General features: G+C 33.5%; 1 protein-coding gene across 6 annotated transcripts in view; it reads right to left on the reverse strand.

Annotated features, from left to right (window-relative positions):
* TRDN (triadin) overlaps positions 1 to 26,131 on the reverse strand; it is a 400,855-nt gene that overhangs the window by 15,692 nt on the left and 359,032 nt on the right. For 5 of the 6 annotated variants that reach the window (XM_081295982.1, XM_081295978.1, XM_081295980.1 and 2 more), the window contains one exon: positions 22,723 to 22,758. The exons of the other annotated variant lie outside the window; for it this stretch is intronic. In XM_081295982.1, the coding sequence (XP_081152108.1) occupies positions 22,723 to 22,758 (36 nt within the window). The remainder of the gene's footprint in view (positions 1 to 22,722; positions 22,759 to 26,131) is intronic. 6 annotated transcript variants of the gene reach the window in all.

Raw genomic sequence — 26,131 nt, forward strand, 5'->3', positions numbered from 1 at the left:
ATACATGGACCAGAGTCCGTGGCCACCAGAAGAGCTTCTGAGAGGTATTCAAAGAGCCATTAGGTCTATTCAAATGGAAAATCAGCCTGAGGCTAAGTTAATTTCCTTTCCTTTGAGCCGTTTTAAAACAAAAACGCTAAGAGCTAAAACAAAGGTTAGAAATATGCAAGCTAGCCCGCAAACAGATTATACAGAACAGCATGATAAAGAAGAAGCATCTCTAATCTTGGAGAGCCCTCCAGAAGTGGTAACCAATCTTCCTGGAGAGGAAAATACAAAGGAAACTCCTAGCGGGGCTCAGGTTTCTTCTCAGCCACGTGAGTTAGAAACCCAAATTCCAAATGGCGATAATACAGAGTCTGATAGCAGCTCGCAGTCTGAGGAAGAAGAATTAGACATAGAAACTCAGGACTTAGAGAGAAATTTTAATAGATTGCATTTAGCACCACCTGCCCAAGCCTTTAAAATTCAGCCGATACCTACTAGAAGAACCAAATTTAACAGGTGTGCTGAATTAAAGATGACTTTTCTTACCCCAGTTCAGCAAGGTATTAAGAAGGCTCAAGAAATGGGGGAGGATACTACTGGTTTTCACCTCTTTCCAGTTTTTGAACAAACTGATGAGCAAAATCAGAGAGTTAGAATTCATGCTGTAATTCCATTTAAAACTATCAAGAAATTAAAAAATGCATGTGAAACGTACGGCCCAAATTCGCCTTTTGTTCAGAGTCTGATAGAAAATATCTGCTCACAACCCCTTCCTCCTAGTGACTGGGTTTTTTTAGCCAGATCTTGTCTGAGCGGGGGAGATTACTTACTTTGGAAAACTTACTGGACTGATTTTTGTAATGAACAGGCAGAAAGAAACAGAAGACAGGGCATAGAAACGCCAGTAACGATGTTTTTAGGGACTGAAGATTTTGCTGATTTAGAAAGACAGTTAAATTATGATTTTGTAGTGTACAATCAAATAACTGATTGTGCAAAACGTGCCTGGAGGCAAATTGTCCCCAAGGACCAGTCCAATTTAGTTCTTACCAAAATCAGACAAGGTGCCAGTGAGACTTATTCAGATTTCGTAGCCCGACTATATCAGGCTGCGAACAGGTCCATCGGAGACCCAGGAACCAGCGAATTTATTGTTAGACAATTGGCTTTTGAGAACGCAAACAAAATTTGCCAAGATGTTCTCCGCCCCCATCGTAAGAAAGGAACAATTTCTGAGTATATTCGCTTGTGTTCTAACTTAGATTCCACTCAGTTGCAAACGGTAGCCTTAGCAACAGTATTAAAGGAAACTTTGGGGCCACAAAATTCAGTTCAGAAGTCCCGCAGCAAGTGTTACGTTTGCGGAAAACCCGGTCATTTCGCCTACGAATGTCGCCAACACAAATTTAGGTTTAGGGCTCCATCTACTGGCGATAATAGATATTGCAGGACTCGGCGCCACGTGGTTGATTCGGGTGGCGCGGATGAGCCCGCCTTCTCGCCACAAGTATTTCCTCCTAGCGAGGGGACAAAAAACTTCCGTTCGGCCCCTCCCCGGGCCCAGAAACAATATGGGGAGACGTCGCACAGTGTGACGTCACTAGCGGCGCCGACCAGGACAGTCCGCGATTTTTACCGGAACAGAGACATGGATCACAGACAGTTTTCTTAGGACCTTCAGAGACAGTTAAATTAGATCCTGAAACGGGACCAACACAAATCCCTACTGGGATTTTCGGGCCGCTTCCTGAAAATACTGTAGGTTTAATTTTGGGGCGTAATAATTTAAAGGGAGCTATTAAAGTAATACCTGGTGTGATAGATTCAAAATTTAAAGGACAATTATATGTTACTATAAGATCCAATTATGCCCTAAGACTCACCCCAAAGGATATTTTTGCTCAATTAATATTATTGCCTTGTGTCTCAGAAAGACACCTGCCGGCAGATTCAGTTTCTAAACCGCCGGACAGAGTATATTGGTCCCAGTTAGTGCGACAAGAACGCCCTTTATTAAAACTTAGAATTAATAATAAAAATTTCCTAGGAATAATTGACACAGGGGCTGATAGTTCAATATTGTCCAGCCGATTTTGGCCCAGGACATGGCCTCTACATACAGCCTCAACTAATCTAGAAGAAATAGGAAAAATTTCACAGCCTGCTCAAAGTGCCAACTATCTCCGTTGGGAAGATTCTGATGGGAACAGTGGAATATTTAAGCCTTATGTGTTAGAGTCTTTACCAGCTAATCTATGGGAAAGAGATATACTAGCCAAAATGGGACTGCTACTAGTCACCCCAAATTCTATAAGGTCAGTTGAAGAAATTAATCAAAGGTATTTTCCTGGAGATGATAGGGAAAACTTTCAGGAAAAATATCTGTTTACAAGCCAGTCTCCACGACAAGGATTAGTAAATACTTCAAGACAAAATTTTTATTAGGGGCACTGAGTACTTCCCCGATCCTTAAAACAGCTAAAAAAATTACGTGGCTCACAGAAGAGCCTATTTAGATTTCTCAGTGGCCCATCTCAGGGGAAAAGCTTAAAATAATTCATAGATTAGTTGAGGAACAACTTCAAGCTGGTCATATTGAACCAACACTTAGCCCTTGGAATACACCTATTTTTGTTATTAAGAAAAAGTCAGGAAATTGGAGATTACTACAGGATTTAAGAGCAATAAACCAGATAATTCGGCCTATGGGATCATTACAGCCAGGACTTCCCTCCCCCACAGCCATTCCTTTAGATTACAGCTTGATGGTAATAGATTTAAAAGACTGTTTTTTCTCTATAAGGTTACATCCTGAAGATTGTAAAAAATTTGCTTTCACTGTCCCAGCAGTTAATTTTAAGGAACCTGTTAAAAGATACTACTAGAAAGTCCTTCCTCAGGAAATGCGTAATAGCCCTACACTGTGTCAAAAATATGTTGATCAGACAATAGATCCCATTAGAAATAGCTTCCCTGATACATACATTATTCATTTTATGGATGATATATTATTGGCCCATGCTAATTCAGAAGTACTTTCAGAAATTTTTACTCAGTTAGAGACCTCACTTACAACTATGGGTTTAAGTGTAGCTCCTCAAAAAATTCAAAAGGTATCTCCTTTTCAATATCTAGGTCAGATAATTCAAGGGAGTACAATCCGTCCTCAAAATCTTCAGATAAGAGTTAAAGAGTTACGTACCCTTAATGATTTTCAAAAACTATTAAGAGATATTAACTGGCTAAGACCATCCTTAAAGTTAACTACTTCTGAGTTAAGTCCTTTATTTCAGATATTACAAGGAAATCCTTCTCCAACCTCTCCACGTCAACTAACTTTGGAGGCCAAAGCAGCCTTAAGGAAAGTGAAAATTGCAATTAAAAATGCACAGCTTACTAGAATAGATCCTAAAGAAATACTGTATTTATTAATATTTCCAACTAAACATACCCCAACAGGAGCCATATGGCAAAAATTAGGAGTTATTGAATGGATTTACTTATCTCATTCCCCTCAAAAGACATTAACACTTTTTCATGATTCTACAGCTCAATTAGTAATTAAGGGTAGAACTAGGATTTTACAATTAATTGGATCTGAGCCTGATATCATAATTATTCCATTTTCTGTTCAACAGACTAATTGGCTTTTTCAAACTTCTAGTTCATGGCAGATAGCTTTTGCAGATTTCCCTGGCCAGATAGATAGCCATTATCCTCGTGATAAGATTATACAATTTACATCATTAACATCACTTATTTTTCCAAAGATTGTACTTTCCCATCCAATAGAGGGAGCTTTATCAGTGTTCACAGATGGTTCCAGCTCTGGTAAGACAGGTTTCTTCAGCCGTGTTCACACAGAGGTAATACAAACTTCTTATACTTCAGCTCAAAGGACAAAACTTCAAGCCCTGATTTTGACCTTAGATTATTTTTCAAATGAGCCTATTAATATCTATTCTGACAGCTTATATACAGTCAGAGTTACCAAAAATATTGAAACCTCAGTTATTGGGTTTACTTCATCACAGGAGTTATTTAAATTATTTCATAATTTACAAAAGACAGTACTAATGAAAAAGTACCCATATTTTATTAGACATATCCGAACACATTCTAGCCTCCCTGGACCTTTGGTTGCAGGTAATGATAATATTGATAAATTAGTAGCTTTTTGTCAACAGATGTCTTCATATGACTGTGCCCTAGCTTCCCATTCCTTGCATCATCAAAATGCTTCTAGCTTACGTAAAAAATTCAGTATTACCAGAGAACAGGCTCGTCAGATTGTAAGCCAATGTCCTAAGTGTGTTATTTACACTCCATCTCTGCCATCAGGGGTAAATCCCCGTGGATTAAAACCAAATCAAATATGACAAATAGATGTAACTCATATTCCTCAATTTGGTAAGCAATGTTATGTGCATGTCATAGTGGACACTTATTCTAGATTTATTTTTGCCACAGCACGTACTAAAAAAAATACTCAACATGTAATTTCTCATTGCTTAGCAGCTTTTTCTGTTTTAGGGTGTCCTATACAGATTAAAACAGATAATGCTCCAGCTTATGTAAGCTCTGCTTTTCAACAATTTTGCCAAGAGTTTCAAATTAATCATAAAACAGAAATTCCTTATAACCCCCAAGGTCAAGCCATTGTAGAACGAGCTCATTTATCTATTAAACTTCAATTACAAAAATTAAAAAGGGGGAATAAGATAATGACTCCCCAAAATAGCCTTAATCATGCCTTATTTGTTTTAAATTTTTTAAACTGTGACACAGAAGGTCACACTGCTGCTAAGAGGCAAATGTCTCCCTCGGTGACAGGCCCTTTAGGCAGAGTTCTGTGGAAAGATTTACAGACTGGTCAGTGGAAGGGCCCAGATCCGGTAATATCATGGGGCCGAGGGCATGCTTGTGTTTTTCCAGAAGGTGCTTTCCGTCCCATCTGGGTGCCTGAACGTGCCATCAGACATGGAGGAAATAGAACCCAGGCTCAAGCGACTGAGGCTCGACCCAGAGGAGCCACAACCCAGAAGGAGGAAATATCGAAAAAGGATGAAGAAAGACCAGATTGAACCAGCCGAGAAGCTGATTTCATAGAAAGATGTGAAGAAATTGACAACCCAGGCTTCCCAAATACTTTGACGCCTAGGAAAGAACAGGACACCAGTCTTGATGGTAGCGACAATAATTGCCCTACTGGGCTGTCAGGTAAAAGGGAATCAAATAGACACTTATTGGACATATTTCCCAGATCCACCCCTGGTACACCCAGCTGTGTGGACTGGAGAATCTATTCCAGTATTTACTAATGACTCATTCATGATGGGAGGATTTACAGATACTCATATTACTCCCAATCATGTGACTAGATTTAATTATTCTGGCTACAGTGCCCAATTACCTTTATGTTGGTCACATGATAAACATGCTGGCTGTCTGAAAGTATCATTTGAAGAAAAGACAGCAATTGGTAAACCTAGACTGACAAATAATTCTATTTATGGAGACTTAAAACCTAATACTAGATCAGTAATTAAGATGGGACTTTCCCATAACAAGCCAGTCATTTCTGCAAAACCCCCACCGGTACCCCACTGTCCAAATAGTTCTATAATTGAAATTGGCACCTTTCCTAAATGGATGGATTGTGTAAATACCTTTCCTGTACTACATAAGGTGTCTAAAGCTGGTGGGTATATTTTAGACTGGTCTCCAAAAATTGATAAGAGACAATTACGAAGAAATTCTGCTATGACACCTGCAGGATTTGTTAGTAATATTTTGACTTATAGTGAAGGAGGCATTCAAAGAGATATTTGGCGTTTAATTGCTGCCTCAAAATATTTACATTTTACAGATAAACCTTTACCAAAATTTGTCGGCAAGAACTGTAAAGAGGGATCTTGCTATGGCCTAAGAGCCTGTGTCCAATCTCCTTATGTTTTAATTATTGGAAATGTAAAAGTTAGATGGATAGGTGATAAATATTTTGTTACTTGTAATAAGTGCAACCTAACCAATTGTATTTCTAGGTATAATGGAGGAAAAGGAGTGCTGATACTTCATCAGCCCTCTTTTGTTTTATTACCTGCTAATATTTCAGAGCCATGGTATGCTGATGCTGGTTTACAAGTCCTGCAGCAAATTCATGCCCAGCTAACAAGACCTAAACGTGCTATTGGAGTCATAATTGTTGGTGTCTTAGCACTGGTCTCATTTATTGCCTCAACCGTCTCTGCATCTCTGACATTGTCTCAGAATATTCAGCATGCAAAATTTCTTAATAATTTAGCTCAAAATACTTCCAAGGCTCTGCGTAATCAAGTAAATATTGATGAAAGGATTGAGACTAAGTTAAACGCCTTAGAGGCGACTGTTATTAACATTGGTAATGAACTTTCAGCCTTAAAATTTAAGGAAAGGCTTAAATGCCATGCTAATTATAAGTATGTATGTGTTACAGCTGCCAAGTACAATGCTTCTCTCTGGGATTGGGAGAAGGTTAAAAACCATTTATTAGATATTTGACAAAATAGTAATAATAGCTTGGATATTCTGGAACTTCATCACCATATCCAAGACATTCAAAATAATAGAGCTGATTTTTCAGATCCTTCTTCTTTGGCTAACCAAATATTGAAGGAATTAAATGGATTCAACCCTAGAAATATTCTTAAACACTCCGCTTGGTACATTATTGGATTATTCTCTTTGCTGTTAATTCTCTTTTGTATTGTAACTATAGGATGGCGAGTCCTCCAATCAAGAATCCGGGGACTCCAGAGAGTGAACCGCCGCCTCATTGTTAAGAATAAAAAGGGGGAATATGTGGGGAGCCATTCTGACACGTGATTGGGTGACTCCCGTTAAGGGCCTGAGGCACTCTGGCTGTGTCGGAGTTATCCCGACCCTTTCCTGATGAGAGAGCCCATCCGTGTGGGGGTGTGCGTAACCACTGACCCTGGAGACCCAATCACTGACCCTGACCTTGGAGTACAGCCCCCCCTCAACCTTCATTGGATGGAATTCTCCCCTGAATCTCTTGTTTCCCCCAAATAAAAGGCTGATCCCCGGCGTGTTCGCTCTCTCTCTCTCCTGCTAGCCCAGAGTAATCCTCGCTGCCCTGCTGAGCGGCTGGAGGCAAGGAAACAGGGAGACCGAGCCGTCTTGGACCTAGCATTAAAATAAGGTACTGTCTGTGTGTTTTATTTTGATCTCTTCTAACTAACTGAATGCCAGAACCTCATTAATGAAACCACTGCGCAGGCCGCGTGGTAGAGGTTGGAATCTCTATTTCTTAATCATAAAGGGTGTAACTCACCATAAATATTTTGTGGTGTAACCTATGTATTTATAACACCAAAAGTAGAATGTTAAACAAATTTTAAAACATTTCAGTCTATTTTTATGAAGAGATTACATTGACAATTTTACTTTAGCTTGTTGATTTAAGAAATAGTTACTATTTCAGAAGCCATAATAAGAACTATGATGAGCTCTTTTACTATGCCAGGTACTTTACATATTTGTTTTCACCTAAGTGACACAATACATGTAGGAAATTCGTAGAAAATCACCATTTTACAAGACAATTTCGAGACACAGAGGATTCAAAAGAGAATTGCACTGAAGCAACACATTTTAAAAAGCACTGGAGGAAGACACAAAGATAAATTTTCCTTAACTTTTGGAGTCTCATTATTTCAACTAAACTATTCCATTTCAATTTGCAAAGCATTTTGTTACAATCCCTGAAGGAACCAAAAAGAAAAAAGGATGCTACTTACAAGTAATTTACAATTAAATAAAGAAAATGGACAAGTACCCAAAGAGGCAGAAGATAGTTTGACTACAAGGGATGTGACAATGGGCAAAATATCTGGGAGATGTTTTCTAGGGTACTTGGTCACTTCCTCTTATGCAATTCAAAGGAATATTATGGAAGCTATACCATTGAAAAGAATTTTAAGAGGTTAAAAGGAATTGGATAGTTAGAGGTAGGAAGAATAGTTCAGGGGAGAGATTTATAAGACAAATCTAGAAATCAGGAATATTAGAAACATGGAATGTCAGATTGGGTTATAACCTACAATAGATCAAGAAAATGATACAAAAAAATAAATATAGTTTTTATTTGGATCTTAGAGGCTCCAGATTCTTGAGCTAAGGAATTTCATATATAATCTAATTTTGCAGGGAAGAAATATTGAACATTTTGTGTGTAAGTGGTCTAAGATTTGAAGATTTGGAAAACTGATTTTGTTATTTGAAGTGGAAAGGAAGAATGACAGAAATCGGGAAAGGGTCCATTGATTAGTGACTGCAATAATTCAGAAGACAAGTAGCAAAAGCCAACATGACTTGACAACTGAATTAGGGTCAGAGACAAGGAACAGTGATGAGCTAAGTAGAATTTGAAGTTATATGCCCAAGTGATGAACAAGTGGAAATTAGATGGCAATAGGAAAATTTCCTTTGTGGATTTGGAGGAACTGGAGGAATAAATGAAAAAAGGTGGATACTATAGTAAGGTCCATTGGAAACTTGTGCAGACAAAGGGTCAAGTTGGGAGTTGAAAATGTACAATGAGAGGTGAGAAAATTAGGATTAAGAACAATTTGGGGTCTAATGCTGTTATGGTTTGGAGGTGAGACATCCCCCAAAAGCTCATGGGTGAGAATATGCAAGAAAGTTAAAGTGAAATGATTGGGTTTTGAGAGGCTTAACCCAATCCATGAATTGATTTCCTGATAGGATTAACTGGGTATTACCTGTAGATAGGTAAGATGTGGCTGGAAGAGGTCAGTCACTGTGGGTGTGATGTTGTGATATATATTTTGTATCTGGGGAGAGTAATCTTTCTCTGCTTCTTGATCATCATGTGAGTGGCTTCCCTGTACCACACTCTTTGCCATGATGTTCTTCTGCCTCATGTTGAGCCCACAGGAATGGAGCTTGCTATCTAGGGACCGAGACCTCTGAAAACTTGGGCTCCCAAATAAACTTTTCCTTCCCTAAAATTGTTCTTATCAGATCTGTTAGTTCCAACAGTGAAAAGGCTGACTAAAACAAATCCATGAAGAAGTAAGAAGTGGGATCAAAAGCAAGGGTGGATGACTCCACTAAGGAAGAATGCAGAAGAGCAATCGGACTAAGGACACAAGTGTTCAAACTCCAGGGATAAGCAATAGAAACCCAACACCAGGGACACACACTCAGAACGAAAAACAAACAAGCAAGCAAGCAAACAAAAAGCCTGATAATATGGAGATCAAAAAGGGAAAGCATTTCCAGAGGGTGGTGGACCCAGAAGGTAGTAATGTGTCAAAAAGGCAGGAAAAGGTAATTAAGCCTTGAGATGTGGAGCTCCCTGTTGAACTTTGAACTATTTGAGGAAGGTATTAGGGAGAATATGCCAGTTGTGTGGAATTTCAAACTGAAGGAATCATAAGGAATTGAAAGTTTATCTCAGAAGTGCAGCTGTAAATAAAAGCAGAGCAAAAGTACAACAGCTTCAGAAAGAAAAAATAAAAGAAGGGAAATTTTATATGAAGGAATATTTGTAGGCAGAGAGAGGAGGATTCCTCTCTGATGATGCATGATTCGTGGAGCAAGAGGGGAAGGGGTCAAAGAGGATTGGATTCTGGGGCAAGGATGCTTCCTTATCTGAGAGTGGAAGGGTGGCAGCCAGCAGAATGGGAAAGATTAAAAGAGATAATAACTTGGGAAGAGAATGAATTTTCAAGAATTCATAGTGAACACAGAGTGTTAATTTTTTTCTTGTTTTTAGAAATAAAATTTTCTTGTGTAGTATCCAGACTGCTCCTCATACACTTAGAAAATATGATAAATAAATAAAAACTACCTAAATAATGCATGCATATGCACCAGCACAGTAACTGCATGTTTATCTCCACTAGCAGTCTATTCTGATTTCTGCAGTTACAAGAGATACTCATTGGTAAACGACTGGGAACCTTTGGTACAAACACAAAAGAAAAGAAACAGCATGGATTTTTATTTCTTCTTCCCTCCTCTTACTTGATCAAATTCACTGCATCACTTTGAGACTATAGAGATATTCAAAGCTCCAAATTATTTTCTCAACTGCTTTACTGAATTGTGTAAACAGTTTAATAGAATATTACATTCTATGAGTTTACATTTTCTCAAAAAATCCTATTAATCCACAGTTGACAGCAAGTTTATTGTAGCCCTCAGGTATGAGAGCCTCCCTCTATACAGGCTATTATTTAAAATGATCATGAGTTAAAAAAGAAATAATAATTGAACTGGTACAGTGAGCAATATTCACAGAATTTTTGAAATTGACTCCAGGGAATAATACAGTTTACAGAGACAGTTCACATTTGGAATTTTGCACACAGCACAAAGTGAACTCAGAGTGTTCAATAAATGTATGCAATCCTTTCAGTGTCTGTCCTGTCACTCTGTGGATAAGAGACTGTCTTGGAGGCAAGTCAGAATAACTTAACATCACCCCAAAACGAATGAGGCCACATTGCTGGGACCTAAAAACTAGTAATAAACAATGACAAACATTTCACCACATGTGCCTTATATATGACTTTCTCTGGGTTCAGGCAAAAAGAGGTATCAGAGTGATGTGTTCATATTAGGAGGCTTCAGTCAAAAACAACTACTCCATTTTTTTTTCCTCCTGGTATAAAATCTCCATGGATTTAATTACTCTTGCTCTTAGTAGTGAGATTGATTTAAATCCAACCAAAAAACCAGGGAGTTGTGTCTTTTTATTATTATTTTGCTTTATAGTTTTAAATATGTTGGCACAAAAACATAAGTAAACTCTGTCCCTAGCAGAAGTGACATGTCATGTACAGTTATCACTATTGTCCTCGCCCTCATCTCATTCTAACATCTGCCAACTAATATTCACTTACCATGCACCAAATATTATTTTATACAATGTTATTTTATCTTATTTAATCATTCCAAAATTTCTATGTAATATATTATAATTCAGAATTTAAAGATAAAGCTACAGAAGTATAGGCTTGTTAAGTAATTTTTCCATATTTACATAGCTTTTAAGTAATTATTAAAACCAGGTGTTTCTGAAGCTGATTTCCCTGGTATCAGCCACCACCCATGAAACCAGTTTTATTCCTAATGTGAATGCCGTGCTAAACTGTTTCTACCAAAGTCTACATTGAGTTACTGGGCATGTTGGCACATGCTTATATTCCCAGCAACTCAGGAAGCTAAGGCAGAAGGGTCCTAAATTCAAGGCCAGCCTCAGCAATTTAGTGAGGCCCTAAGAAACTTAATGAGATCCTGTCTTAAAATAAAAAGAATAAAAAGGGCTAAGAATGTGGCTCTGCAGTTAAGTACCCCTGGATTCCATGGATTTTAGTGTTCATCCGTATTTCTTTCTAGCATGTGACCTCCAAAAAAACAGAAGTCGGTCATTTTTTAAAGCAATCACTTTTAGTTATATATGCATTTTGAACAAATATATATACAAACCTGCACACATAAAGCCTGAAATAAACTTCGACCCATGAAAGATGGCCTTTTTTTCTTTTTCAAAAGCTTATGCATAATAAAAAACGTTTATGCATTAATAAGAATGGTGTTCTTTATGATAAATATTAGATTTAAGATTCTATGATTAAGCACTCTAAATTTTTAATGATGTATTTATTTTTATACAAATGCCTGAGACTAGGACATCAGATATTTCCTTTTTTTTAATTTAGAAATTTAGAAAGGTAAGTAAAAACTCTTGGTTAAAATAAGATTGGAAGGTAAAATCTTAAAGATTGTTGGATACTAAAACTTCTGATAATATGGCCAATGGTATCCCTTACAGTATTCAGTCACGACACAAATAAAACTTCTTCTATTCTTTTGAGGTGGTGGGCCCAGAGAAGGTAAAGGAATTCCCTAAACAAAATACTCCCTCCTATCCCCAAGAAAGGGTAGAAACAAATCCTGCTGATGTGTAAGAGGTGATGTGATGTGGAGGACAAGAACTCACAAAGCCTGCAAGGGTAGAAGAAGAGAAAACAATGGAGCAGCTCCAGTTAAGGGAGAACAACAACCCGCAACAGCCATCAGGCATCTCTGGAGTACCTCAAGCTGACTCCAGATTATACACTGATACTCAGGGAGGAGGATGAACAAGTGGCAAATAAGAATGAGAAACGATACTTAATGTTTCTTACTTGCCATTTATATATGCTTCTTGGTAAAGGGTCTGATAGAAGTCTTTCATTTATTTTAAATTTCTTAAAATAAATACATTTTGTATTATTTTTGTTGTACTCAAATTAAAAGTACATTTTTTGTTAGATATATGATTTCCCAATAGTTTACCTGTCTACTTTTTCTTCCAAAAAGCAATACGTTTTAATTTTGATGATACACAATTTATATATATTTTTTCCTTTTGATGCCATTTCTAATACCTCTTTGTCTAAACCAAGGTCCCGAAAATATTTTCTCATAAAAGTTTGATAATTTCATAGTTTACATTGAGAAATGTAATTTATTTGGAGTTAATTTGTGCATAATCTGTGAGGGTTAGGTTGCAGATCACTTTTTAGAAATATGGATGGCCAGTTGTTCCTGCACTATTGGTTGAAAAGAATTGTTTATGAACTTTTGTCAAAAAAGAAAAAAAATGGCCCTGTTTACATAGGTCTATTTCTATAATTTAAATATCTTTGCCAAAAACATATTCTAGTAATTACTGTAACCATATAGTTGACTTATAAATCAGGTGGTATAATTACTCCAACTTTGAAAAAAAAATGTGTTAGTCACTATAAAAAGCTTTTCCATGACCAAAAATATTCTGTCTGGGATTTGGATTGAAATTGCAAATAAATTATAGATTAATTTGGGGAGAATTGATATTGTTATCAAATCTTCAAGTCCATGAATATGGTTATGTCTCTGCATTTATTAAGGTCTTATTTGATAATTTTCATCATGATGTGGTAGTATTCAGTGTATAGATCCTTTATTTATATATATATATATATATATATATAGAGAGAGAGAGAGAGAGAGAGAGAGAGTTGATTTATACATGTGTTTAATTTGGGAGGACTTACATTAATTTTTATTTTGGTTTTTAAATATGCATTTCTTTTATTTAGAAAATGATGGCTTTTGTGCATGGATTTTGCAACTTGCCACTTGGTTAAATTCATTTACTAAATCCAGGAGCTTTTTGTCTATACTTTTTTTTTCTTTCTGTAGAGACAATCACAATGTCTATAACTAGTGGCACTTTTGTTTCTTCCTTTCTCATCCATATTATTTAATTTTCTTTCTTTGCCTTTTGTAGTGGAAAGAAGCTGCACTATAACATTGAACAGAAGTGGTGAGAGTATACATTTTGGTCTTATTCTTGATCTAGAGAAAAGCATTCAGTCTTCTACAATGTATGATAGGTCAGCTATAGGTTTTCACAAATATCCTTTAACAATGTAAGGAAGTTTTTTTCTTAGTTTCCTGAGAGATTTTATGATGAATCAGTGTTGAATTTGTATCAAATTTTTAATATGAGTCAATTGATAACAGATAGCTTCTCTGCTTTGGGTTATTAATTTGGTGTTATATTAACTGATTTTCAAAAAAGAAAAAAAAATAGTCCTGAATTCCTGGGGTATGCTCCTCTCTGAATCAATGTATTGTTGAATTTCTGTATTTCTTGATTGTTTTCTAGAATTGTATTGAAGATGTTTGCCTATATTTATGATGGAATTTAGTTTGTAGTTTTTGTTTATTTTACTTTCTTTGGTATTTTTTCTTCTCTTGTACTGTGTCTTCTTTTGGTATAAGTTCAATTCTGGTTTCATAAAATGATTTGGCCAGCAATATTTCCTCTAATATTTTTGGTAACTGATCATATGAAATCTGTTCTATCCCTTCCATAAATTGTAATAATCTCCAGTGAATCCACTGGGCCTTCAAATTTCAGAAGGATTTTAACAATGCAATACATTGTATTAGGTAGTAGTTATAGAGTTATTCAAATGATCTACTTCATATTGGCTGTTTGGGTATTCAGTGTTTGTTAAAAGAATTGGTTCATTTCATTTAATTTGTTAAATTTGTATGTGTGGAATTTTCATAATATTTCTGTATTATTTTTTGAATGCATCCAGTGTCCATTGTGACATTCCTTCTTTCATTCCTGTATTGATAATTTGTGGAGTTTTGTTTGTTTGTTTGTTTTCCTTTTTCAGTATTGAATGATATTATCGATCTTATTGCTATTTTCAAAGAATCAGTTTTTTACTGATTTCTGTAAACTTTTCTGTCTTCATTCTTAATAATTTATGTTCTTTATAATTTCCCATTTTCTGATTGCTTTGTCCCAATTTTGTTCCTATTTTCTTTACTTCTCTGATATGAACCTAAAATCTACAAATGTTCTTTCTGTGCACTGTTTTAGCTGCATTCCACATATTTTGATGTGTTGTATTTATATTTTGGTTTGTTTAATTCTTATCTAAATTTTTTTAAGATTTCCACTTGTCAAATGAATTATTTATAAGGTTGCCATTTAATTTACAAGTGCTCAGCTATTTCCTGTAATGTTTCTGTTATAGATTTCTAGTTTAATCCCATCTTGTCCACAGAACACACCTTGAATGATTTCAATTCTTTTAAATTTATTGTTTTTTTTATTGCCTAAGTTCTTTTTTATTTAGTATTTGACACTGTAATATTTAGTGGAATGCAGAGGGTTATATTTGTGACTTCCAATGTATATGTTACATTTTAGTATAAATATTTTTCCAGGTCAATAACATCACTTGATGCAAATAAGAGGAAATGTATATCTTCTTTTGGAAAAAGCTTTTTCAATTTTAGCTCCTGTGATACCCAGAAAGTGAGATACATTAAGATCAAGCAAAGATGAGCTCAATATCAAATCTCAAATACAGGAAAAAAAATGGCTATCTTGAGTCGGAATCCAAGGAAGCACCAAACCATGAATTTATATCACAAAATACTTCTAATATTGACATTTTTCATCTACAAGACTTAAAATATATATGTAAAACTTTTAAAGGATGGAAATATTTGTAAATAATAGCAAGCAATAGGAAATTACAAAATAACCAGGTGGGTTATAAGTCAAAGTTGAATGTATGCTTAGCAACTTAGCATGCATGAGCCCCCAGCAGCAAAAGTAAACAAATAAATAAAATTACCAGTAAGTTTTGAAAAATAATTAAAAATGAGTATATATTAATATATATATACATATATTATATATATATATAATATATATATATATATATATAATAGCATATTATATAGACTTGAAGGAAGTATTTGTAAACTGTGTCCTAAAATCAATCAAATTAAAGTAAATATAGCTTAGACAAGGAGGTAAGAAATCTTAAAGAAATACTAAGGAAGAAAAAATGTGAGTTTTTAACATATTCTTAATCAGTAGAAAGAATCAACAGAATAAAAAAACAATATTTTGAGAAAATAATGACTACACATTGTTAATGACTCATATTGGTAGAAGAAGAAAATGAATTCATGTGTTCTGGAAATACTTCACAATATGAGAATATTTCATCCCAACAAACTGTAGTGAAACTGCAATAGACCAGAAGCAATGAGAAAATGTTTAAATAAGGTGGAGAGAAAAGATACATTACACAAGAAAAAGTGGCAATTAAAGCAGTATGACAATCCCACTTCTAACAGTGGAAAAGAAAATACAGTGGAATAAAATACTGAAAGCTGCTTACAATGAATAACTATAGAGCAAGATGATTATGAGCCCAGCAAAAAAGGAGGCGGAGGCAGAGGCGGAGGCGGAGGCGAGAAAAGGAAAGAAAAGAAAAGAAAAGAAAAGAGAAAGAAGGAAGAAATTCCAGGATGATATATAGAGATTTTTTTCAGATAAGTAAAAATTGAGTGTTTCTACCAGTGGGACTCGGCACAAGACAATCCTAAATGTTCCAATAGAAAAGTACCAATATCAAAGAAAGATGCAAAAGAATGGGAAGCAATTAAACCAGTAAATATCTAGTAAATATAGACACACACATTGATGGGAATACAATTCCAGTGAAATTGATGTGTTCAGCTTTTTAAATTAAAAATATTGAACAAAGTTACTATATAAGTCAAGATTAGTTATGTTGGAATTTGTATCTTAATATTCCTGTTCAGAAGGGGTTGTTTTATGGAAACTTTATGCCTTATTAGTGTGCATGCAAAAAATGTCAAGGGTAACAACCGGAGTCATAGAAATAATGTGTCCCCTTTTTGGATTTTAGGGAATTTAGAGAGTGAAGGAAAAAAATATTTAAAATGGTAAAACAATCTTCAATTTATAAAAGTCAAGAAAGTTTATAAAGAAACATTAAGAGAGCATGAAAAATAGAAAATAACCATGATTATTTATTAAATATTTACTAATATTTTAAACCAGATTTAAAATATTAATAATCACAAAAAAGTAGTCTAAATTCATGAGATTAAAAGTAAGGATTATTATACTTGGCAAAGTACAATATAAAATTTACTTTATATTGTTTAATAGGCACATATTCTAAAGCAAAGTGTCATGGAGAAGCTTGAAGTATAGGTCTATTAAAGACACATTCTGGTAAAATATTAACCAAAATAAGCTAAGATTATCAGACTTTCTGAACTTTAAGAAAGAACCTAATAAGGAATATAAAAGTCACCATATAAAGATTTAATTTATCAGAAAGAAATTAATATAAACATATAAAATAGCTGCTAATATAAAAATAATAAAGCTGCATGGATAAAGTGATAATTTCACATTATAGTAGATTTCATTATGTCTTATTTCAATTTTTGATACTTCAAATACACAAAAAATGAAAAATGATATAGGGTATTTGAAAAACACTGTGAAGCTTTATTTAATGGATATATAATTGTGCTTCTAACTGTCAGAACATACACATTCTTCTAAATCACACATAAAATACTTAACTAAAAACATATTAGATCACAAGATAATCATTGAGCACATTTCAAAGCTAAGACTGGTCTCTCTGATGACCACACAATTAAACTGGAATTGATTTAAATAGGATAACTTTGGAAATGAATAAATTATACACAAAACCCTGATGAATTTAAGAAGCATACCACAAGCCTCTGATTAAAATTTACCCTGTGCTACATGTATATAACACTCACATACAGACAGGTGTTAAAAGACTAATAATGTCATTAAATTAGAAAAAAAATAATGGAGGGAATCACAAAAATAAAATGTATTGTAGTAATGACCTTTGAAAGATTTTTGTGATATGTAGTTCTCACAAGTTTCACATGGTTATTTTGTATCTATCAGATAACTACATAATAAAATGTTTTTAGAAAAGAAAATGCACTGGAGAAATAAATATTTGTGGAGAAGAACCAGAAATTTGAATTGCTAACATTAATTTGTATACAATGGAAAGTACTTGAGAAAGAAAGATGATCTTCTCTTACATATTTTCTGAGAAATTATTTAAGAAATGAGAAAGCTCTTTTTCTCTTTCTGTTTTGATTTAATTAATCTCAGTAACTTAACCAATGTAAAGTCAGATCATACAGTGATAGAATTATGGCTTCTTTTCCCCTAAAAACATTAGAGAGGTGGGTACTAGAATTTAACCTGGGGCCTCTTGCATGATAGGCAAGTGCTCCAGCAGTGAACTACAACCAGTTGGTTTTTTTTCCTAAGCAATTTTAACAGATGAGGGGAAGGGATTTAATAGTTACTTTGTTTCTGCAATTCCACTTATTCATTGGGAAATACTTTGATCTAATTTAAAACACATGAATTCAAAATATAATTGGCATGAATAACACCATTCAAAGTTATTCTGTGCAGTTAAGCAAATGGTGTCTCAAGACTTGTTCTCTAACTGCATCTTAATCAGACTATTAAGTTTTCTTGTGCTGGGCTAGAAATGTGACTGGCATAGGTTTTACAGTGATAAAATGAGTTCACTATTTAAAATTTGAAATGTTGATATGCCACCATTAATTAATTGCAAACTGTTTTTTATCAGCAACTTAATTAGTCTGAGATAATGTAAATTAATTTTAGTGGTAAATTAACACTTACGTGACTTTTACCTTGGATTTGATAACTTTAGAAAAAGATAAGTGATGTGCCTAGATAAAAGGAAAATGAAGATACCCACATAAAGCAAAGTATATTCTTTCTAAGAATGCGAAGTATAGTAATTATATTGGGCCACTGGATTGTCACTTAATACATTCAATCTCAGTTACACTTTTTTTTTGAAAAAAGTGAAATATTACACCAATTGGGAATCACATCCCAATTGATAAATTCTAGCTATCTGATATTACTGGAAATTTTTGATGCAGAAACATAATAAAATTAGTTTATGTTTTTATTATTGTCAAGTATAGTATGCTTTAGATTTGGTTCATTACATTTTTAAAAAATATTCACTGTTTACTTGCCAGGCCTAAGATTTACCAAACATAAATTCAGAAAAAAGTATTAACTGTTATATGTATAAAATCTTTATTTAGTTTTACCTTAAGCTTATTTAAATTTCAGACTAATTTCCCAGGTAGCTTACTTCTGACATCTAAAATATTTATCATACCTTAACAGTCAAACAAATTTTTTATTCACTACCCATATTTATAAAAGAAAAAAATGCTAAATCGAAAAGCAAGTGAAAATATAAAAAAGTTACAAAGCTTTTTAAAAACCAGAACGTTAAGATATAAAAGAATCATTTTAAAGAAAATGGAATTTTAAAGAAAAAGGAAGTCCTGACTAGTGTTCCAGCAGACTTGGTTGAAGTTTCACTGAAAAGCAATCGCCTTCCCTAAGAGATTCAGTTTTATTAGGATAGCCATACAATGTTAAACCCGCTAATTTGGACCAAAATCAAAACTAGATCTCAAAGATTCATTTTTGGTACCAAAGATTGAACTCAGGGTGCTCGACCACTGAGCCATAGCTCCAGCCCTATTTTTGTTTGCCTTTTTGTTTTTGGTGATGCTAGGGATTGAACCCAGGGTCTAATGCATGCAAGGTATGCTCTCTACCACCTAAACTATATACCCAGCCCAGTTCTCAAAGACTTTTGTGGTTATTCCAAATCTGTGTGGAGGCTGGCAATTTTGGTGAAGTGCTCATGATAAAATGCTCACTATTTGTGACTGAAGAATTTCACAGGAGATGCCAAAGTGAAACCTCCCATAGCATGTTCTGAAAAAAATGTTTTTTATTACATCACTCAGTTTGAAATACCTATTTTGAGGAACTAAGCAACCTGGCTTCACTAAAATGTTGGCCAGCCGACAATACAACAAAAGAACTACGGATACCTGTACAATTTATGTCCTTGTTACCCCAATATCCATTGCTGTGATATATTGTCCTTAAGAACCTAGAGACTCATCTAGATGAAAACCTTCCCTGGGGCACTCATTGCCCTTTAATAATGTGATTTTTCACTACTTTGTTTTATTTCATGTTTTTCTTTTAGGCAAGCCTTGGGAATAATACTTTAGGATGTGTAGTTCTTGTTGTAGTTGTTTTGTTTTTTTCCTGACAAAAAAGGTTCAAATGATTTAAAATATTAATATTAAGGTAGAGCTCAGTGGCACACACCTGTAATCCCAGTGGCTGTGAGGGTTGAGGCCAGAGGATACCAAGTTCAAAGCCAGACTCACAGTTTCACCCTACATGTCTTTACTTCCTGCTTCTTTCTAGCCCTCATCTCCAACCAACTCATTTTTATTCCCTCTATATGCTATGGTCTCTTGGTTGCCCTCTTCTTTCCTTTTCTTCACTTCTCCCAACAGTAATCATTCTAAGGCCTTATCTCCTTCCTCAAGTCTCCTCTCACTAGCTCTAGCTGCAGGCAGAGTGTGGGGTAAGGTGGTTTTCTAGGGTTTTTCCTGAGGATTAGTAGAATTTTTGCCTTTGTATCCATGAAATGATTCAGTCTCCTCAAATGATTTACTGAAGTTCATGAGGGATTCTATCCCTTGAAATCAAAGAATTGAATGACATACATAACAAATACTATATTTGAATGATTTTCTTATAGTCTCTTCTTTGGTTGTGAATTTAAGGCAGACATAGGACTATTTTGCTTCAATCCTGATAAGATATATTTATCTGTATGCAAATCAATTTACTCCCAGGTTAAAGAAGATGATAAGGTATTTTTGATATAAATTAAATTTCACACAATATAGTTTTTTTAAAAAAATATTCAATGTAAGAATAAAAAGTAATCAATTTCTTTCAGGCTTAAATAGGGTACAACTCAATCTCTGAAAATGTTAAAAATGAAAAATATTTATAAATTTCAAACTGAAATTGGTATGGGTTCCAAAGAGAAGTTGTAATCAATGCAATCTGTACTTATTCCATATTTGTAATGGTTTTTCTGTGAAAACCAACCAGAACACAAACCCCATACATTTGATTTAACTGAGATAAATGCAAAAATTTGCAATTATGTACCAGTGGCCTACATAAAATATTTAATATCTTTTGAGTATCTTCCTTATTAAGAATGGGTGAATCTTTTGAACTTCAATGGAAAGAATTCTTTAACTTCTCATCAAGATCTTTTTTTTCTTATTCTGTTTAATTTTGACCTTAATAGTCCATGGAAATTTACACATATTCATATTTGTTTTTTTTCACTTATTTCTAGTATTTTTGAAGCAGTTATTTTTCGTGGATTAGTTTTTGTTTGTGTGTGTGTGAACTAGGATGCTTGATTATTAGATTTTAGTTTGATTTGTATTCTTTTATTTTTATTTTAAATTTTAAAAAATTTTACTTCATATATGTATTTTATCTCCTGTTTCCCTTGATTCTCTCTTCTACTAACAGCCAACTTCTATTGTTCTCTTTCACTCTTCCTTTAATTTTTTTTACTTCTTCTCTTCTCCCTCATAATTATCACTTCTGTTCTCTCCCTGTTCACCATTTAAAATTATAAACCATTGTGCAAACTTGTTATTTTTATTATAGGCAGTAACTGATAGTATTATTTCTGTTTATTGTGATAATTAACATTGTAGATGTCATAGTAGGAACTATTTGGTTTAATGCTGTGTATTTTCTGCATTGGTTGTTATTATTTGTCTCCCCATAAACAGTGAGGTACTAGAAAACTTCAGGGACACTATAAGTCAATAGGGTAGAAACTCTAACTCAGATTCATATTGTTAGATGGATAGATACACAAACAACATGAAGTAGCAAGGAAACACATTGCCCCCACAAAACCAAGACACTTCAATAGCAGAATCCATTGATACGATAGTGGAAGAAATGTCAGAGAAGGAGTTTAGAATGTACATAACCTGGTCTATGAAGTAAAGGATGGTGTAAGGAATTAAATCAGAGAGAAAATACAGGAAGTTAAAGATCACTTTAAGAAAAAGGCAGAGATTCTGAAAAAAACAAAATATTTTATCCATCATTACTGAATACACTTTCTTAGCAGCATATGGATGTTTTCTGATATAGACCATGTTATATAAGCTATCACATGTGGGCACACAATTGCAATATTACCTTAATATATTTTTAGGATCTGTAGGGTTATTTTGAAAGCTTTCTTTCCATTAATACTAATTTTTGTATTCTTACTTTTTTCTTGATTAGACTTGTTTGATTTTTATCAAATTTTAGCTGTATTATTTCTTCTCTATTTCATATATTTCTGCTCCTACTCTTAATGTTTCCCTCCTACTACATAATTTGAAAATAATTTTATTATTATTCTATCATTTTTCTGATACAAGTACTTTAAGTTATAAATGGTCATCTGAACACTGTTTTATCCCTCATATCCAGATATTTTAAGATTTCATTATCACTTAGTTCAAAGTACTTTTTATTTACTTTTCTTGTGCTTTCTCCTTTGACCTCTGAGATATTTATAAATTTGCCATATAATTTTGAAATAGTTGATATATAAGGGAGGAGTTCTATATATCTTAAGATGATTGATTTTTTTTAGTTGCAGTTGGACACAATACCTTTATTTTATTTATTTATTTTTTTATGTGGTGCTGAGGATCGAACCCAGGGCCTTGCACATGCTAGGCAAATGCTGTACCACTGAGCCACAACCCCAGCCCCAAGATGATTGATTTTTAATATAATAAATGATGCAGGGAACACAGTCTGCATGATTTCAAATTTTAAAAAAATTAATGGAAATTCTTATATTGATTACATACATGTCAAAACTGATCAAAGTATATACTTCAAATATGTGCATTTTTTTTTGTACTTCAATTTTACCTCAAAAAAGCTATAAAAAAAATGAGAAGGCAGACTGGCAGTTCCTGTAAAGCATGATTTCTGTGAGCAGTTGGGTTGAGTGGAAAAAAAATTGGTAAATATAATACAGTTCTATATTGTCTTTGAACATGATTATTGGATATTTTAGTTAATCTCTTCTTTATATAAGAAAATATATAAAAATCAGAAAAAAGCTACTATTCATTTCAGATGTCATAAGATTTATGCTTTTTAAACATTCTTAGTAAAACCATCAGGATCTTTTTTAGGTGTTTGAGCTCAGCTATGATTGTACCTAAAATTATTTCATGTGATATAATTTATCTTAAAACTTGCTTTTAAATCTCCAAGTTTTAGCTGGGGTTATGTCTCAGTAGTAGAGCATTCACCTCGAATGTGCAAGGCCCTGAGTTCGATCCTCAGCACTACATAAAGACAAATAGAAATAAAAAGGTATTGTGTCTAACTACAATTAAAAAATAAATATTAAAAAATACATAAATTTCCAAGTTTTATAAGATATATTATTGAGAATTATATTCTTTTCAAAAATAAATGAAGTCAAGTAACTACCAATTAGACTGTAAAATTATAATTAATGAATCTTTCAAAGCCCATGTAAAATTAGTTTTTCTATTAATTTCTGTGAGAGTTATTACTATGTTTTTTTCATTAAACATAGGCATGTAAAGCAAAAGACATAAAGTGAGATGATTATCTCAAACACTATTGTAGACATTCTATTTTCTTGAGGAAGAAAATTGGTAATATCTCTATTCTACCAATATTTGTTAAATGTCAAAGACCAAGCTTTAAAATATAACTTTTTAGGGCTGGGGATGTGGATCAAGCAGTAGCGCGCTGGTCTGGCATGCGTGCGGCCCGAGTTCGATCCTCAGCACCACGTACAAAGATGTTGTGTCTGCCAAAACTTAAAAATAAATATTAAAAATTCTCTCTGTCTCTCTCTCTCTCACCTCTCTCTTTAAAAAAATAAAATAAAATATAACTTTTTAAAGGAATCTTTATTGAATGCTTTACTTTGAGATTTATAGTGAGTCTAATGTAAGCCTAAGAATTGTAGATTTACAAAAATTAGAATATGCCAAGAGAAAAAATATTAAAATGTTTTGAGTTGGGACATTTGTATTTTAATGATATATCAACATATTTCATGTATACAATCACAAAATAAAATGATTAAAAAATATTTCACTAAGATTGACATAATATTATATTTCCTCTAAGAATACCAGCATTGGACTGGGGATATAGCAAAATTGGTTGAGGGTTTGCCGTGCATGCACAAAGCCCTGGGTTCAATCCCCAGCAACACAGAAAAACAACAGCAACAAAAAAGAATACCAGCATTGCTTAGGAAGACACGAATTAGAAAGAAATAAAATACATTCAGAGATATTATGACGAACTATGAATGAAGGAGTGCATAAGAATGTGCCTACTTTCAAATAACTCAGGTTGGATTTGTGCTGGCATATATGATGATTTTTCTCTACTGTGTATTCAAATTGCAAAGATCTTAGAAATGATAGAGTAAGAGAACAATAAAAGAACTGAAGAGTTATCTAATGCCTCAGTATTCCATACAGTGAGCTACAAAGGGGTCTCCAACCATACCTCCAAGATCTCTTGAGGGGGTAAATAGGATACATATTGTCTTTGGGCTATTCTTATCGGTAGATATCTTTCTATTATATTTGCAATAGTGCAATAGGATAGTGAATTGGTATTAAAGAGGGTTTTACTGCTGCAGTTTTTGGTGTCATACCTACATGTATTTGAGACAAAATCCTGTCTCTACCATGAAAACCCAGATATGTTATATTTCCTTTATTGCATTTTTCTTTAAATAAGACAAATAATATTTGAGCTATGATAAAAATTAAGTGAAAAAAAATTAAAAAATAAAAAAGATATAGCTTTGAGTTTTCAAAATAAGTAATTTCTTATTCTTCTTGCTGACTCTCTCAAAGAGATATTAAGCAATATTTTGAAGAAATTTTCAAAGTAAAAATCAAGACTGTATAGCATTCCACAAATGTTATTTGTTGTCTTACTGAAAATTTTACCCAATAATATTACTGATGATAATGTCTATATTATTAACATTTATATAACTAAATTATATATTCAGAAGTGACCTGCCTTTTAGGTACGCAAGCTATAGTAGGCAGCAAAAGGAAGAGAACACAAAGCAAGTCTGGGGATCTATGTTTTTACATGAATGAAAATTGTTGACATGGTTATGTTAAGTTTACCTTAGAAGTTAAAGCATATTTTTAATTAATAGAGTTTGCCTAACATTACATCACCAAGACTATAATTCAATTATATATTTTATTTATGATTTGATGACAAGATCACCAAAATAATTTTTAAAGAGCATGTATGCAGTTTGCATGCTACCTTTTTTCCACCTTGTATCTAACATGAATTAATTTAAAAGACCAATTTATAAATAATAAAATGTATTCATGATACTAGCTATATTTCCAATTAATAAATAAAACAAATAAAAATCCCAGTTATAGTTCTTTTTCATTACTACAGGGATATCATTTTTACATTACTCATGCTACAAAAGCCTTCTGAAATAAATGAATTTTCTTCTGGCATGTATCTATTGAATATTTATGCTTTAAATAGTTCTTTTTAAATTTTTATTGAAATGTAAGCTTTCTGCTGGATTGTCTATCTGTTCTATCAGCAGAAATGCCTACTAGACGTTTTGGCTTTTAAAAACTAGTATTCATATTAACTAACATAATTCAGGCATTTCTATACTAACTTAACATTTGAATATTTATGAAGTTCAAGATTACCTTTTGTCACATTGTATAATTGAAGACTTTCTTTTCTTATTGTAACTATTTGTAAAAATGTAAATCATGAAATTTTATAGTGAAATTTCATTAAAAAGTTGCGTCATGTAACTCTAAGCTTTATGAACATGGACATAATTAGGTACTGTAAGTATTTTTTTAATATTTATTTTTTAGTTTTTTAGGTGGACACAATATCTTTATTTTATTTTTATGTGGTGCTGAGAATCAAACCCAGGGCCTCACACATGCTAGGTGAGCGCACTACCACTTGAGCCACTCCCCCAACCCACTGTAAGTATTTTCTTGGGACAATTTTCAAAAATTTTATTTTTCATTAAAATAATACCTAACAAAACTAAATGTTAGCAGAAGAATTTTTTTTGTTTGCATATACTGAGATATATGATAAAGGTAGTGATTAAATGAACTAGATTAATTATAATTCATAGAAATAGATATTTAATCTGGGTCTAAAGAAAACAGAATCTTATGTTTCTGATAATCTTCTGATAAATATATATATATATATATATATATATATATATATATTTATTTATTTATACTTAGACTACATTTAATTATACTGAAATCATTGATTACTGTATTATATTGTATAGTTTACTAAATAAATAAATGTGCAAGGGAAAAACAGATCATCATGATGGTGTAAAAAGCAGATGCATATTTGCATTGATTGTTCTGTCATGCATTGCTCCTTTAACATTGCCGTTAACACATGTCCACCAGTTATTTACCATATTTCTTCTTACAATCAGATCAATAGGCATTATATACATTGTTATGCTTTGTAAATGAGATATTCCCCAAATGGTCCTGTGCTAATGCAGAATATTTGGAGGTGAAATGATTGGATTCTGAGGGCTGTAATCTAGTCAGTCCATCCCAGTTTGCATGGACTGGGTTGTAACTGTAGACATATGGGGCATAGTTG

This window comes from Spermophilus citellus, assembly GCF_964194105.1.
Source record: "Spermophilus citellus genome assembly, chromosome: 5".
NCBI lineage: Eukaryota > Metazoa > Chordata > Mammalia > Rodentia > Sciuridae > Spermophilus > Spermophilus citellus.